This window comes from Leopardus geoffroyi, chromosome C1 (assembly GCF_018350155.1).
Source record: "Leopardus geoffroyi isolate Oge1 chromosome C1, O.geoffroyi_Oge1_pat1.0, whole genome shotgun sequence".
Classification (NCBI taxonomy): Eukaryota; Metazoa; Chordata; class Mammalia; order Carnivora; family Felidae; genus Leopardus; species Leopardus geoffroyi.
In genome coordinates, this window is record NC_059328.1 from 221,775,662 (window position 1) to 221,793,052 (window position 17,391).

Below are 17,391 nucleotides of genomic sequence, written 5' to 3' on the forward strand. Positions count from 1 at the left end.
GGGGAGGCACCAGGGGTCCTGGCCAAGTCACTTAGGTGCCCGCATTCCATAAGCCCACTTAGCCACAGTCAGGAGTAATGGTAGCATGAGAGCTAAAACGCCCATTTGTAAACCTGAGGTAAATTTCAACTATAAATAGCTTCTAAACTGGTTCGATTTCTTCTATACAACTCTGCTTTAAAGATACCTTCAAAAGTTGCCATTCCGTAGTTGACTGATTCCCCATAGAAAAACATTAGAAATCACCCTTTCAGACTTGAAGGTCTCTTGGTAACAGAATTCCTGTATTGCAGAACGTGTGATGGGGCATGCCTCGTCAGCCCTCTTAGGACTCGGCCACGCTTTGGCCTCTGCCCAGTTCCAAGCAAACCCTGTTTTAAGAAGAAAAATAGTAGTAGTTACTGTTGTGGTATGAATCTAGAAAGCCAATATAACATCCTTGTTAATAAAAAATTCAAGGAAGTAGAAAACGGTATGATGAGCGCATGATCCAGTTTTCTCAATGAACGATTAAGTGAGGAGTGCGGCCTTAAAGCACACTTCTGTTTTTCAGATTCGTTAGCACCAGGTCAGTGCCTTCCGTCTAAGCTCTGCAATCGGCCTTCCGTTAATGTGCGCACAGAAGCGCCCTACTCAGGGCGTGCCTTCTGCTTCGCAGGCCTTGTGCTGCTTATTCTCATCGCAGTTGCATCTGGTCTAGAACCGAGAAAAAACCCCAGGAACTCAGAGCCCTGGGGTGTCCGAACCACCTGTGGCTGGTCTCTGAAATCGGGTCGACCAGCCACCAACCTGTGTTCATTTCGCTTTCTGTCCTATTGAGAATTGCACCTGATAGAGGCTTTGTTTACATGCCTCCCAGAAGGTGCCCGGTGGTAGCGTCAGGCTAATGTTGGCTAAAGCACGGTAAGAACTGTGGTGTCTGGCCGATGTGGCGGCCCTTTCTCATTTCTTGCTCCATCCCCCGCCCCATTCAATTCCAGGCCTTTCCGTGGACAGTCCTCAGCCTTCTCCCTCCACCCGGAAGAGCCCACTGAGCCTGAGCCCTGCATCTCAGGTGACTCTGGGCCCAGCTGAACAGGGCTTGTTCCCCCTCCTGAGCCCTGTCCTTAGCGACGCTGGCGGAGCCAGGACGGACGGCGAGGAGGAGCCGAAACACAAGGTGGGCGCCGCCCCAGCAAGAGGCTAGCTGCTGGTGGGCCTGGTTTGCAGGGAAGCCTGGGGGGCCCAGGGCAAGCCCGGTCCCAGGGGGCTGGCTCACCCAGTGAAATCTGTCCCTAGAGCTGCACGTCACTGGGGACTCTTCGGCCACCTTTGCGCACAGGCAGGCTTCCTTATTCATTTAATGGCCGTTCCTGGCACCTGTGGGCTTCAAGTGGGTATGTGGTGGGAATGGTAGGGCCTTGGGGGACCTCTCAGCCTCCTGCCCTCCCTCCCTTGTTGGGTACTCTCTCAAACGATCGGGTAATTGGGAGGGTGACCAGGAACCCCCATCTTTTTGGTCTCGTGGATGAGTGGGTTCTGAAGGAGTGACCGGGTGGGGTGGGGTTCACACGAGGGGGCGTGATAGCACAGGAGGAGGGTTGTGTGGGGTTTGCGGTGGAAAGTTGAGGGGATGCCCACAGGTTTCTCTTTGCTCTCAGGGACAGGAGGCCAGCAGGTCGGAGAGCCCCAACTCGAGGATGAGGCATTGGCCAGAGGCAGTGGCACCTGTTGCGTGGCCACCCCCACCCTCCTGGCCTGTGCCCTCCCCCCCCCCCCCCCCCGCACCCGAGCAGCAGCATAGACCAGGTGGTCCTGGCCAGGCAGCTCTGTGGGCGGACACACAAGGGAGGACAAAGGGGCCAGGCAGCTGGAGGCTTGGGGAAGAGAGTGGTTGAAATAACGGGCGGTGGACTGTGGTGGCCCAGAGGGCACCTGTCCCCCTGTGTAGAGTAGGGTCCCCGAGGAGCAAGCTGGAAGGAAGCCAGGCTCAACTGGGCTGCCAGTAGATGGGACCCTGCCTCACAGGTGCCTGTCACGTGGGAGGGCTGTCGTGGAGAACACCTTGTCAGGCCATGGGTTTCATCCTGAAGTTGTGCCGAGGGATGCCATGCGTGGGATGCGGGAGATTCCTCGAGAAGTGGGGTCGACCAGTCGGAGGCCTGGCGAGGCCTCAGCACACACTCCTTCCCGGGGCCCCTGTCAGAGAGAGCAGGTCCTGAACCGGAAGACGGGATGTGCCGTTGGGCACCTGGCAAGGGCAGGGATCCCAGGACCCCGGCCCCGGGGGCAGGGCTCACAGTCCCTGCCCCTCAGGCCTCTGTTCACATCGGGCTGCCTGGCAGAGGTCACTCTGGTCCCTCGAACCCGGTTCGGCAGCAAGACTGTTGGCTTGGGGTGTTTTTATTTATTGATTTTGCAAACCTAACAATTATCTGTTTAGCTCACTGTTGCTTTGGTGCATAAACAGAACGGCTGGAAAGCTGCATAAAAAACTAAATTTTGTTTTGTTACTTTTCCGCACTACAAAAATAGTCATCCTTTAGGTGGTTCTGTAGGGAGACTTGCGAGGGTCACCGGCCGGATTCCCAGTGGGCGGCCGTGGCCTTCCCATCCAGGCCAGGCCTCAGAGATGGATCCTGGGAGCCCCGCCACAGGCTCACAGAGCCATGTCTGGGCCCTGCACCTGGGGACCCCAGGCCCTGCCCCACAGCTCGCCTGCCTCCTCTCCTGTCCCTGGGCACTTTCCTCAGTGCTGCCCACGGCCAGCCCACAGGCCGGCGCTAAGACACATGGACCACAGACCCAGGAGGACTCCCTGGCAGGGCCTCAGCAGTGGCTAAGCACTGGGAGGGGCTTCTGCGTTTGCCTCTGACTGCCGGATTCCCCCTCCGTGGGGAGCAACCCGCCCACTTGTTTCCTGGCGTCCCTCCTCCCCAGAGTGTCCCACTTAACTGGCTGTTTCTCCCCCTTTCCAATAGAAATCCTTAAGGACTGACAGTATTCGGGAGGGACGAAGACTGAGGTGCTTTGTGGGGCACTCCCTGCCTGGGGCTCTTGGGCTGCTTCCTGTGAGGATAGGTGGCAGGGCTGGGCAGAAAGTACACTCCTCCCGGGGTGATGCCGTCCCAGCCCCACTGATCTGCAGCCAGGCTGGCCGGGCTTTTGCTCCCCTGAGTTTCCCTAAGAGGTTTTTCACTGCACTTGGAAACCTGCGGACCACCCTCGGTACACAGGCAGGCTGTCCGTCAGCCGCCCCTGACTGCCACACCCCTGTGTCCCGTCACCAGCTGGTGGCGCCTGTGATGTGATGGTGAGCTAATCAGTGACACTGCCGTGGCTATGTTTCTGAGCATTTCTCTGTGGGTACTTTCACCCCCCACAGAAGAGGAATCGGTCTGGAACCTCAGGGTGACCCTGCTTCTGCAGGATCGCACTCAGGGCTAAGGCACTGCTTGGGACCCCACGCAAAGGAAATGTGGGTAGGAAGCCAGCTTGCCTGCCCTGGACCCCCCACCCAGAACCCCCGGGCCGACAGCATGCAGGTGGAGGTGTCCAGGATCAGGGACACTTGGCCGCATGGGGGTGGGCAGAGGCTGCAGACGGGGAACGTGGGCCTCCTCCTCGGCTCTGGCCCCCGAGAGCTTGCTGGGCACTTCGAGCTCAGGTGGAGATGGGGTGTGTCAAAGAGACTGGACTGAATCAGGATTTGGAAAGTCATGTTTCAATAGCACAAAGCCCAGAAAGAATTGAAGAGCCACAAAGGTTGCCACTCTGCAGGGAGGGAGGGGGTCTGGAGCTCTAGGAACAAGGGGTGGGCACTCCAAGGAGATGCTGCTGGGACCCCGGTGTTGTGTGACCGCAGAGCAGGCTCACCGGGGCTGCTGGGACAGAGCAGCTGTTGACTATTTGGAAAGAGTGGGCCGCGGGGAGTAGTCCCTGTGGGTGGAGAGGTCACGGCCAAATCGGTGGTCTCCGGGGCACACAGGAGGCATGAGACTGTGTTGCCACCGTGGGTGGGAACATGGCGACCTCTGGTCAACTTCACCTGGGGGTGGGGGCACAGGGAGGAGAGGGGCCCCCAAATAGCAGCCTCTAGCCCAGCCTCCCCTGTCAGCTTCTCGCCGGCGTCAAAAGCCCATCCCAGACTCGTGCAAACCCGACTCCTCACCTTCCTCCCCAAACCTGTCACCTCGGGGATGGCAGCTTTGCCCCTGGGCCTGGACCCAAAATTACAGTCAGCTTTGTCTCCTCTGTCCCTTGGACCTCCACCCACACCAGAACGTGACCAGGAGACTCTTTCCGGGTCCTGCTGCTCCCCTCCCCACTACGGACGGGGCCTTCTGCCGGGCCCCAGCCCCCCATGCTGCTCTTGGCGCGGCATCCGAGCCCCTCCCAATGAGCTCCAGTAGGCCCCAGAGACGCCCTGCCTCCCCCACCAGTAACCAGCTCACCTGTCTCTTGCCCTTCCCCCCCATCCTTGACCTCCAGCTGGTCTCCCACTGCCCGACCCCCTGTCTCTGCCGGCAGGGGCTGCGGCCGCCCCACACCTCCGGCCTCCACCCTCCCCGCTCTGCCCTTCCTCCCACTGCTGTCGCTCCAGCGCGGGGGGCCTCTGCTCCTGGGGGAGTCCCCGGTGCCTGTGTGCCGTTGGTGTGTGCTCTGTAGGTGTTTGCTTGGTGGCCTCAGGGACAGCCAGCCCTGGAGAAGTCCTCGGCCGGGTGGGGGAGCTACAGGGGAGCGTGCAGGGATAGAACAGAGCAGGGTGTCAGCCAGGTGGGACAGGACGGAGGAGGGACCTTCGAGCCGGACCTTGACAGAGGCGGCTACCTGAGGTGCTCGTGGCGTGGAGGAGCCCCGCGGGGCTGAGCAGGGCCACCCACGTGGGGCATGCGGCCTGTCCTTTGCTGGCCTGCCGAGAGCCGGGTGTGGTGTGGCCCAGGTTCCCAGGGGGGCCTGCGGCAGCCCTTCCTGCTCCCGAGGGTCGGGTCCCCTCCCTGCTGATTTGGCTGCCGGCACCTGAGAGTCAGGCAGAGGCCGTGACGACGGAGAATTCGGAGCTCCCAGGGCGGGGTCATCTCTGGCCCTGCACTCAAAGCGTGTGAGCCGGCCTGGTGCTCTGCCATTGGGCACAGTTAGAATGTTTGGCAACTTTAATGACTTTTTTGTGAGTTCAGCTTAATCGTTTCTAGTCACATACACGCGTGTATACGGACACACGTATCTGTTAACCAGCTACACCCCCGGCAGCGATACCACAACAATAATTTCGTTACAAAACCAGTAATAAGCTTCAAACCATGTTGATGTTTGAACAGTGATTTTTTTTTTCCTCCCTCCAAAAAAATAACATAAAATGGGAAAAACACGTGAAGGAGATCCATCTGGGCTTATGTTTGGACTCACAAGTAAACCCCTTCAGGAATTACAGATGAAAAGCGCACAGTGACGTCAGCTTGGGCAGAAGGAAGTGTGAGCGTGGGCGACGTGGCCGACAGACACGCGCTCACACTGTCTGTGCCTCTTCCAGAGCGTGGCAGCAGATGAGGCCTATTTCATAGCGAAGGAGATTCTCGCTACAGAACGAACATACCTGAAGGACTTAGAAGTTCTCACTGTGGTATGCAACCTAAATCCTTTGTTGCTTTGTCTTCTCTAATATGACCGACACCAGAAATAGAGCATCTCTCCTGAGAAGTAGCTCTTGGCCGCCATGAGATGTACGTGTTTGTGTTCTATTAAACGTGTGTGCCTTCAAGCCTGTCTGAGAACAGAGCCAGCATAGGGAGTCCCAAGTTTTTTTGTAAAACTGGTATCCATTTGAAGCTTTTCACCCAGAACTGTTTTCGTATGTTGTGAAAAGTGGGTGACCGGCCAAGGGGACAGCTGTAGCACTGATCTGCACGACGGGGCGTCTGGGGTCGGTGCCGTGTGTCCTACGGCTCCAGACCGTCAGGGGCGAGGTTCCTCGGTCACCCTGAGCTCTTCCTGCAGTGGTTCCGCAGCGCGGTGGTCAAGGAGGACGCCATGCCTGCAGATCTGATGACCCTGCTCTTCTCCAACATAGACCCCATCTACGAGTTCCACAGAGGCTTCCTGCGTGAGGTGGAGCAGAGGCTGGCGCTCTGGTAACACCCTGCCCCGGACCCCCACACGGCCGGCTCCGCCGATGTCGCTGTACCACTGCCCTCAGGAAATTCCCAGCTTCAGAAACTAACTCGCAAGAAGCATTGTTTGGTCGAAGCGTATTCTTAAAACCTGTGGGAGGGGTAGACCTGTAACAGCAGCCACTTTTATTCCTCCTTTTCCGTGAGAGAGAATGAAGTAAAGGTAGATCCACTTTTTTGCCCCATTTCCGTCTCCGGCCAAATACGGGCCTCCCACCTTGAAGCATCTCACTGCCAGGCACACTAGCATCAGAGTACAGCTCGCAAGTTTTAACAAGGTTTTGACCATACTTGTCCATCTCTGTCTACTCCAGGGAAGGGTCTTCCAGGGCCCATTCCACAGGCGGCCATCGACGAATCGGGGACATCCTGCTCAGGAACATGCGTCAGCTAAAGGTACCACGTGTTGGTGTGATAACTCCATACCTAGCAACTGGCAGTGCGCCCTCAGCGTTGCCCTCAGAGCAGTTACCCCTCGACACAGCCTTCCCCTCGGGGAAGCTTTCCCCTCGGGACAGCGTTCACATCAGGACAGTTCTGCAGGCAGGACATGTTTCTCCCCGGGGCAGTTTTCCCCTCGGGACAGCGTTCCCTTCAGTTCTCTTCAGGACAGTGTTCATCCAAGAATAGCTCCCCTCAGGATGGCGTACCCCTAAGGATTTGCCCCCAGGGCAGTTTTCCCCACAAGACAGCATTCACCTGAGAACACTGTTCACCTCAGGATACGATTCCCCTAGAACGTGGTTCACCCCAGGTCAGTATTCCCCTCAGGACAGATTTCCCTTCAGGTGAGTTTTCTCCTCAGGACAGCGTTCGCCTCAGCACAGTTTTCCTCTCGGGACAGACCCCCTTAGAATAGCTTTCCCTTAGGACCGCATTAGCCACAGAGCAGCATTCTCCTCTAAAGAGCAAATGCCTCATGACAGGGTTCCCCTCAGGACAGCATTCGCCTGAGGCAGTTTTCCCCTCAGGATTGTGTTCCCATCAGGACAGTGTTTGCCCCGGGGCAATTTTCCCCTCAGGACCGGACTTCATCCCCCTCAGGACAGCGTTCCCCTCAGGACAGCCTTCCCCTCAGGACTGGACAGTGTTCTCCTCAGGACAGCCTTCCTCTCAGGACAGCCTTCCCCTCAGGACAGTGTTCCCCTCAGGACTGGACAGTGTTCCCCTTAGGACGGTGTCCTCCTCAGACAGCCTTCCCCTCAGGACAGCCTTCCCCTCAGGACTGGACACTGTTCTCCTCAGGACAGCCTTCCCCTCAGGACCGGACAGCGTTCCCCTCAGGACAGCGTTCCCCTCAGGACTGGACAGTGTTCCCCTTAGGACGGTGTCCTCCTCAGACAGCCTTCCCCTCAGGACCGGACAGCGTTCCCCTCAGGACAGCGTTCCCCTCAGGACTGGACAGTGTTCCCCTTAGGACAGTGTCCTCCTCAGACAGCCTTCCTCTCAGGACAGCATTCCCCTCAGGACTGGACAGTGTTCGCCTCAGGACAGCCTTCCCCTCAGGACCAGACTGCATTCCCCTCAGGACAGCGTTCCCCTCAGGACTGGACAGTGTTCCCCTCAGGACAGTGTTCTCCTCAGGACAGCCTTCCTCTCAGGACAGCCTTCCCCTCAGGACCAGACTGCATTCCCCTCAGGACAGCCTTCCCCTCAGGACTGGACAGTGTTCCCCTTAGGACAGTGTCCTCCTCAGACAGCCTTCCTCTCAGGACAGCCTTCCCCTCAGGACCAGACTGCATTCCCCTCAGGACAGCGTTCCCCTCAGGACTGGACAGTGTTCGCCTCAGGACAGCCTTCCCCTCAGGACAGCGTTCCCCTCAGGACTGGACAGTGTTCCCCTCAGGACAGTGTTTGCCCCAGGGCAATTTTCCCCTCAGGACCGGACAGCCTTCCTCTCAGGACAGCCTTCCCCTCAGGACCAGACTGCATTCCCCTCAGAAGAGTGTTCCCTTTAGGACTGGACAGTGTTCCCCTCAGGACAGCGTTCCCCTCAGGAATGGACAGTGTTCCCCTCAGGACAGCATTCGCCTGAGGCAGTTTTCCCCTCAGGATTGTGTTCCCATCAGGACAGTGTTTGCCCCAGGGCAATTTTCCCCTCAGGACCGGACTGCATTCCCCTCAGGACAGCCTTCCCCTCAGGACTGGACAGTGTTCCCCTCAGGACAGTGTTCTCCTCAGGACAGCCTTCCTCTCAGGACAGCCTTCCCCTCAGGACCAGACTGCATTCCCCTCAGGACAGCCTTCCCCTCAGGACTGGACAGTGTTCCCCTTAGGACAGTGTCCTCCTCAGACAGCCTTCCTCTCAGGACAGCCTTCCCCTCAGGACCAGACTGCATTCCCCTCAGGACAGCGTTCCCCTCAGGACTGGACAGTGTTCGCCTCAGGACAGCCTTCCCCTCAGGACAGCGTTCCCCTCAGGACTGGACAGTGTTCCCCTCAGGACAGTGTTTGCCCCAGGGCAATTTTCCCCTCAGGACCGGACAGCCTTCCTCTCAGGACAGCCTTCCCCTCAGGACCAGACTGCATTCCCCTCAGAAGAGTGTTCCCTTTAGGACTGGACAGTGTTCCCCTCAGGACAGCGTTCCCCTCAGGAATGGACAGTGTTCCCCTCAGGACAGCATTCGCCTGAGGCAGTTTTCCCCTCAGGATTGTGTTCCCATCAGGACAGTGTTTGCCCCAGGGCAATTTTCCCCTCAGGACCGGACTGCATTCCCCTCAGGACAGCCTTCCCCTCAGGACAGCCTTCCCCTCAGGACAGCCTTCCCCTCAGGACTGGACTGTGTTCTCCTCAGAACAGTTTTCCCCTCAGGATAGTGTTTGCCTCAGGACAGAATTTACCTCATTTATCCCCTCAGGACAGCTCTTTCCAGGGGAGTTTTCTCCTCAGGATAGTGTTCACCTCAGAGTTTTCCCTCAGAAAGCATTCCCCTCAGGACAGCCTTCCCCTCAGGACTGGACTGCATTCCCCTCAGAAGAGTGTTCCCTTTAGGACTGGACAGTGTTCCCCTCAGGACAGCGTTCCCCTCAGGACTGGACTCCATCCCCCTCAGGACAGCCTTCCCCTCAGGACCAGACTGCATTCCCCTCAGGACAGCGTTCCCCTCAGAACAGTTTTCCCCTCAGGATACTGTTTGCCTCAGGACAGAATTTACCTCAGGTCATTTATCCCCTCAGGACAGCTCTTTCCAGGGGAGTTTTCTCCTCAGGATAGTGTTCACCTCAGAGTTTTCCCTCAGAAAGCATTCCCCTCAGGACAGCCTTCCCCTCAGGACTGGACTGCATTCCCCTCAGAAGAGTGTTCCCTTTAGGACTGGACAGTGTTCCCCTCAGGACAGCGTTCCCCTCAGGACTGGACTCCATCCCCCTCAGGACAGCCTTCCCCTCAGAACAGTTTTCCCCTCAGGATACTGTTTGCCTCAGGACAGAATTTACCTCAGGTCATTTATCCCCTCAGGACAGCTCTTTCCAGGGGAGTTTTCTCCTCAGGATAGTGTTCACCTCAGAGTTTTCCCTCAGAAAGCATTCCCCTCAGGACAGCCTTCCCCTCAGGACCGGACAGTGTTCCCCTTAGGACAGTGTCCTCCTCAGGACAGCCTTCCCCTCAGGACAGCCTTCCCCTCAGGACAGCGTTCCCCTCAGGACTGGACAGTGTTCCCCTCAGGACAGCCTTCCTCTCAGGACAGCCTCCCCCTCAGGACCAGACAGCCTTCCCCTCAGGACAGCGTTCCCCTCAGGACCGGACAGTGTTCCCCTTAGGACAGTGTCCTCCTCAGACAGCCTTCCTCTCAGGACAGCCTTCCCCTCAGGACCAGACTGCATTCCCCTCAGGATAGCGTTCCCCTCAGGACTGGACTGTGTTCTCCTCAGAACAGTTTTCCCCTCAGGATAGTGTTTGCCTCAGGACAGAATTTACCTCATTTATCCCCTCAGGACAGCTCTTTCCAGGGGAGTTTTCTCCTCAGGATAGTGTTCACCTCAGAGTTTTCCCTCAGAAAGCATTCCCCTCAGGACAGCCTTCCCCTCAGGTCATTTCTCCCCTCACAGCAGTGTTCCCCTCAGGGCAGCATTTTGCTCAGGACAAAATTTTCTTCATTGTAGCCTTTCCTTCTGGGCAGTTTTCACCTTAGAATGACACAAAAGTCAGGATGAAGTTCCCTTCAGATCAGGGTTCTCAGGTCACCATTCCCTTCAGGATAGCTTTTCCCTCAGGGCGGCAAAACCTCGGGATGCCTGGGTTGCCCAGTCAGTTATAAGTCAACTCTTGGTTTCAGCTCAGGTCATGATCTTGAGGTTTCATGAGTTCGAGCACCGGGTCAGGCTCTGTGCTGGCTGCACAAAGCCTTCTTGGGATTCTGTCCCTCTCTGTCCCTCCCCGGCTCGCACTGTCTCTGTCTCTCTCAAAATAAATACACTTAAAATTTTTTTTACTTCATTTTTTTAAAGTTTTTTTTAATGTTTGCTTATTTTTGAGAGCGAGAAAGAGAGAGCAAGCACGAGTGGGCAGGGGCAGAGAGAGAGAGAAGGAGACGCAGAAGCAGGCTCGACTCCAAGCTGTCAGCACAGAGCCTGACACGGGGCTTGAACTCGCGAACCGCGAGATCATGACCTGAATGAAAGACGCTCAACCAACTGAGCCACCCAGGTGCCCCTAAAAATTTTTTTGAAAAAAGACTGCAGGCCCTAAAGACAGGGTCCCCTTAGTGCAGTTTCCTCTTCAGGACATCAGGACATCGTTCCCCTCAGACACCCTTCCCCTCAGGACAGCATTTCCCTTAGAGCAGTGTTCCCTCAGGACAGCCTGAGAGGGAATAGCGTGCTGAGGGCTGGCGCTCCTGATGCCTGCTGATCCGTGATCCACAGTTGACCCGTATGCTTGTGGCTGTCCTCGCTGAGCTCGCCAGCTGCAGTAGGATGTGCAGAACGTGTCTAGGCTGGCAGTGGGTCTTTGCACACAGGTCTGCTGGCTTACCGTTCGGGCTTTTTCCCTCAGGCGTGTTAGAGCTCCCCGAAGGGAATGTGCCAAGGAAAGTGCAGAGCGGCTCTGGGGAGCCAAGGTCAGCAACACGGCAGAAGCAGCAGGTCTTCTCATCAGGACCAGTTGTCACCGGTGTTGAAAACAATGGGGCCGGCCGTGCTTTCGCTGTTCGGGGGTCTTACTCTGGCTAAACGCACCTGGGACAGGTGCCCCCCCCCCCCCCCCCCCCATGCTCATCCTGGAGCAGCCCTGCAGCATCCTGCCCGGGGACTCAAACCCACTGGTACTGCTCTGGGCTTCCAAGCCCTCGTGGCCTCTCGCTGGGCTGGCCGCCGCCTCCACCCCAGGCCCGTCCTGCCTTCCAGCCAGTCCAGCCAGACTCCTGACATATTGTAGGCCCCACTCCTAGAAGCCTGGGGGGCCCACAGATCCCTCAGCTTTGTCTTCAGAGAGCCCTGCTCGGAGCCCCTTCTCTTACCCTGAGACTTGTTTGGTTTTCTGAGCCAGGTAGCAAATTCGTCGTTTCTATCCCAAAAGCACTTGCACAAATTTAAAATCAAAATACACACAAACCCGTTTGAGGTTATCGTACCACAGACGTCATGTGTAACATTCGTAAAACGAACTGATTTAATATTGAAACCTTCTAGAAGGTAGAGAGGGACTGGCTGGGCTTATCTGTATCATACTCAGAATCCATACATGTGTGCTTTGATTTGTGCTGTAAGAATATTAGGAGTGATCATTCCCACTCCAACAAGTGGCTCGAACACCCGCTCTGCTCTGCACGTGGCTGGGACCTACGGCCTCTGCGGGGCTGAGGGCAGAGGGGAGCTTGGTCTGGTTCCCTGCCGCCCGGCACCGCTGTGTCGCGTGACGCAGGTTACGGCCCTCTCAGCCCCAGCCCTTCATCTGGAAAGTGGGGCCAACACCCCGTGTCCCCTCACCACACGTGGTGGTGGTGACCCTGTGGCTGAGCCCCGCGCTCCGTCTGAGTGCCGTCTGGTCGCACGCGCACCGGCCGTTCTTTTCTGTCTTGCCCCATCGAGGTTTCCGGCTGACCAGGCTGTCCGCGCGGGCCCCCCTCCCCCGCCCTCCTAACCTAAGGCCCTCCCTTTTATGCCTCACAGGAGTTCACCAGCTACTTCCAAAGGCACGATGAAGTCCTGACGGAACTGGAAAAGGCCACCAAACGCTTTAAGAAGCTGGAGACGGTGTACAAAGAGTTTGAGCTCCAGAAAGTCTGCTACTTGCCCCTGAACGCGTTCCTGCTGAAGCCCATCCAGCGGCTGGTGCACTACCGCCTGCTGCTGAGCCGGCTGTGCGGGCACTACGAGCCCGGGCACCGTGACTACGCGGACTGCCGCGGTGAGTGTGGGCCGGACAGGCAGGAGCCGGTGCGGCCCAGAGCCGGTGTTGGCCGCGTGCCGGAGGCCCGGCTGCAGGGCAGCATGCTGGCTTTCTTACTGGGAACTGGGGAGTGCGCGGCTTTCCCCCTGGGAGGGCTGGTCTGGCCGCAGTCCCCTCCCCTCCCGCCCAGCTGCCGGGGAGGCGGGTGCCTGTCCTTTAGCTCTGCCACTCCGGGGCAGGGCTCTCCTCCGCACGTCTGCCTAGTGTAGGGAAGGACCCCGATCGCCTTGCAAAGTCACAGTGGCCTTCTGCTGTGAGGGGTCCCCCCCCCCCCACCCAAGTCCACTGCCGGTAGAGAGCAGCAGAAAGCTGACCCTTTCTGGCCTTGAAGCCTTGGCTCTAAAAGTCAAGCATTTGAGCCGGCATGGCCCATTAGAAGCTTCTGATATTAATGAGCTTGGTCATTTTGATTTGTGTTAAAGGGACAAAGGAGCAGAAACCCAGAGCTTTTAAGCCTACAGACGACCCCTAGTTGTGCGCTTCTGGTGCCAGCCTTTGTGCAAGTCCCCTACTGTCATTGGAAGATGAAAGATTATTTAGCCGGTCCCCACCTAGTCCTGAAGGGAGTAAATGAGATACTTTCTAATGTGTCCTAGGACACCGACATCCCCCTTCCTCTTCATTCCAAAAGCAAGGGCTTTCTGCTCGATAAAAGGACAACATTGTGGGAAATCCTCACAAGCACATTTAGGGTGATACAAGTGCAGGGCGTTTACAAAAGTCCGTTGGCCGGGGGGTGGGCGGTGCCGGCAGGGGAGGCCCGGGCTCCAGGACACGGCAGGGAGGCCAGTGCAAGCAGAGGGGGTGGGGCCCGCTCGCTACCACCGGCTTCCCACTTGGTGGACCCCATCCCCGGGCTGGTGCAGGAGAGGGCTGGGGTTTTGCTGATGCAAAAACCCAGCAAGGTCGCGTGTCTGAACGTGCTGTGTAAATTGTTAACGTGACACAGTGTTGATAACCCGACAGCCTGGATGGGTTTGCCGCAGAGCCTGGCCATCTCTAGAGCACTGGGAAAGCCATGGACGAAACACATGCCTAGCTGACAGCAGCGGTCGGGGCCCCTTCCCACCTGTTCCCCGCCCTGCAGGGCTTCCTGGAACCTGGTGGGCAAAAGGGGATCCCTTTAGGTTGAGGCTTGCGTTGTGTTTTTTTATTTTTATTTTGTTAATGTTTATTTATTTTTGAGAGAGAGAGAGAGAGAGACACACACAGAGTGTGAGCAGGAGAGGATCAGAGACAGGGAGGCACAGAATGCAAAGCAGGCTCCAGGCTCCGAACTGTCAGCACAGAGCCCGACGCGGGGCTCGAACTCCCAGACCGCGAGATCACGACCTGAGCTGATGTCAGGCGTTTAACTGACTGAGCCACCCGGGAGCCCCTTGTGTTGTTATTTTATCTTTCATTCAGTAAGGGTTTCCTGAGGGCGCTGCCTGGCGCTGGCTTGGGGCCACACGTGTGTGTCTGATCCCTCGACATCACTGTGATTCTGTGGAGACTCAGGCGCAGGTGGGCCTGGGGACATCGGTTTGGCAGGAGGTCAGACACGCGTCCCCAGCTCCCACAGCCAACAAAGGTGCAGTGCGAGCCCACGTTCCGGCCCTGTGCTCCATGCACACGAGGCGTCTGAGAGCGAGGGACACCGGCGAGGCAGCCCGCGGTGCACCGGCAGAGCAAAGCAAGCATCTGTGTGCCCCCGCGTCCAGACTCAACGGGAGCCGTGCAGCACAGCGAGGCCGGATGCCGCGGGCGCTCAGGGGCGTGCACCGTCCCTGGGGCTCTCCCAGCGGTTCCTCCGGAGGAGTGGCTCATCAAAGCGCGTGCTTTCTTATCCGATTTGATCCTCTTAAAGCTGTGAGGCAGGGGTGGGCACCCCGCTGGGGGCAACCGACCTGCAGGGGCGGAGCTGAGGGTGCAGACAGCTCCCGCTGTGCCCCTTGGGCGCACCAGGCAGTGGCCAGGCTGTCAGCGGAGGTTCTGGCGGGAGGGTGGGAGCTTCTCCGAGCCGTCCCCCGAAGGAAACAAAATGTGGCCACTCTGCTCTGGCCAAGCGGCTGCTCCCGGTGTGGCCTGGTCAGGGCGGCGTGGTGAAGGCCACCCTCCGTGGCTGCTTTTGTGCTTTGTCTGAATGAGTTTCCCGTCCTGATGATAAACCTTCATATCTGTACTGGAACTACAAGATTGGCATGTGTTTCTCGATTCAAGGAGAAAAGGGACAAAGGTTTTGAAGTTGCGAATTATTCACCTTTCAACTACAGGAGCTAGTTCTCCGTAAGAAACAAATACGGCTGTGCCCAGAACGGCAATTATTCACAAAGACCATCTTCCTGTTTTCCAAGCCAGAGCGTTAGCTAGTCAGTGGTTTGGACGGAACAGGTCCAAATTTCGAGGCATCTGCAGGGACCCCCACGTGCTGTCCCTGGCAGCTGCAAACCATGGACGGCAGTCCCGTGAGGAGTTGGGAGTAGAATGTTCCTTGGGTTAAAACTGCCTTTTAAAATGCCAGTTCCTGTTGCAGGGGTGTGGGTGGAGGGTTCCTTCCATGCCCACCTTCCCCGGTGCCTGTACTGAGGGGTCTCTCCTCACAGATGCCCTCCAGGCCATCACAGAGGTGACCTCCACACTGCAGCACAGCCTTGCCCGGCTGGAAAACCTCCAGAAGCTGACAGAGCTGCAGCGGGACTTGGTCGGCATAGAGAATCTCATCACTCCCGGCAGGGTGAGTGACTTCGAGGAAGTTTTTTGAGATGGTCACCTAATTGTTTGGTTTTTACCCAGTGTAGCTCACAATACATTGTTGTGTTAGCTTCGTGTGTGCAATACAGTGATGGTCCTGTGCTCCTCACGGTGAGTGGGCTCTCAATCCCCCTTACCTGTTTTACCCATCTGCCCACCCACCTCCCCTCTGGGAACTACCGGTGTGTTCTCCATAGGTAAGAGTCTTGGCGGGGCGGGGGTGGGGGGGATGCGTTGTCTCTCTCTTTTTTTTTTTTTCATTTGTTTCTTAAATTCTACGTACGAGTGAGAGCATATGGTATTTGTCATTCTCTGACTTCTTTCGCTTAGCATGATATTCTCTAGATCCACCCACGTGTTTGCAAATGGCAAGATTTCATTCTTTTTTATGGCTGAGTAATACCCCATCTTCTCTATACACCACGTCTTCTTTATCCATTCATCAGTCAGTGGACTTGGGTTGCTTCTATATCTGGGCTATCGTGGATGACGCGGTAGTGAACTTAGAAGGGCAGATATCTTTTCAAATAGTGTTTCCATATTCTTTGGGTAAATAACCACAGTGGAATTACTGGGTCGTAGGGGAGTTCTATTTTTAATTTTTTGAGGAACCTCCACACTGTGCTCCAGAGTGGCTGCACCAGTTTGCACTCCCACCAGCAGTGCACGAGGGTTCCCGTTTCTCCACATCCTCAACAACACCTGTTGTTTCTTGTGTTTTTAAGTCATTCCAACAGGTGTGAGGTAGTATCTTGTGGTTTCCATTTGCACTTCCCTAGTGATGAGTGACATTGAGCATCTTTTCATGTGTCTGTTGGCCATGAGGATGTCTTCTTTGGAGAAATTTCTGTTCATACCTTGGATTATTTTTTCATGTTGAGTTGTGTAAGTTTTTATATGTTTTCGATACTAATCCTTTCTCAGCTATGTCATTTGCAAATATGTTCTCCCATTCAGTAGATTGCCTTTTTGTTCTGCTGTTTCCTTTGCTATGCAAAAACTTATTTTGATGTAGTCCTGATAGTTTAGTTTTGCTTCTGTCTCCCTTGCCTCAAGAGAGATATCTAGAAAGATGTTGCTAAGGCCCATGTCAGAGAAACTGTTCCGAAGTTACCTCTTCTAGGATCTTTATGGTTTCAGGCCTCACATTTAGGTCTTTAGTCCATTTCAAACTTCTTTTTGTGTATGGTGTGAGAGAGTAGTCCAGTGTTCCCGGCACTGTTTGTTGAAGAGACCGTCTTTTCCCCGCTGTATATCCTTGCACCTTTTGTCAAAGGTTAATTGGCCACATAATCATGGGTTTATCTCTGGGCTCTATTCTGCTCCACTGCTCTATGTGTCTGTGTTTGTGCCAGTACCACACTGTTTTGATGACTACCTCTTTGTGGTACATCTTGACATCTGGGATTGTGATGCCTCCAGCCTTGTTCTTTTTCACTTCATTGCGTGTAATTGAGACCTGAGTCACATACTGCAGAATTCATCTTTCCAAAGTGTACAGTCCAGTGGTCTTTAGGGTGTCCACAAGGTTGTGCAATCAGCATCGCTAATTCTAGAACATTGTCATCCCCCGTGAAAGAAACCCTGCACCTGTTAGCCACTCCCCTCCCCCGTCCCCAATCCACGGCAGCTACTAATCCACTTTCCGTGCATTTGCCTCTTCTGGACGTTTCCTCTAAGTGGGATCACGGTGTGGCCTTTGCGTCTGGCTTCTTTCACTGAGCATCATGCTTTCGGGTTCGTGTTGTAGCACGTCAGGGCCTCACTCACTTTTGTGGCTGTAAATTCTGTTCTCTGCATACAGCATGCTCTCTGTATCCGTTCATCTGCTGGTGGACTCCTGGGCTGCTCCCCCTAATGGGGACCGTGAGCAACACTGCTGTGAACGTCTGTCCCTGCCACACAGGTCCATCTGTGAACACGTTTCCAGTTCTCCTGGGTAGACACTTAGGGGTGGAACTGCTGGGTTGTGTGGGAACTGGGTTTAACCTTTTGAGAAACTGCCAGTTTTCCAAAGTCTTTCAGAGTTACCGGACAGCTTTACGTTCCCACCAGGGGTGTGTTGGGATTCCGGTTTCTCCGTACCTTGTCCCTGTGAGTCTAGGCATCGGGCTGCTACACGGG

The 17,391-nt window shown here is 56.1% G+C and overlaps 1 protein-coding gene across 6 annotated transcripts in view; it reads left to right on the forward strand.

The window, feature by feature from the left end:
• FARP2 (FERM, ARH/RhoGEF and pleckstrin domain protein 2) overlaps positions 1-17,391 on the forward strand; it is a 107,985-nt gene that overhangs the window by 79,177 nt on the left and 11,417 nt on the right. For all 6 annotated transcript variants that reach the window (XM_045482021.1, XM_045482018.1, XM_045482022.1 and 3 more), the window contains exons 14-19: positions 981-1,159; positions 5,510-5,599; positions 5,974-6,107; positions 6,461-6,542; positions 12,255-12,492; positions 15,120-15,250. In XM_045482021.1, the coding sequence (XP_045337977.1) occupies positions 981-1,159; positions 5,510-5,599; positions 5,974-6,107; positions 6,461-6,542; positions 12,255-12,492; positions 15,120-15,250 (854 nt within the window). The remainder of the gene's footprint in view (positions 1-980; positions 1,160-5,509; positions 5,600-5,973; positions 6,108-6,460; positions 6,543-12,254; positions 12,493-15,119; positions 15,251-17,391) is intronic.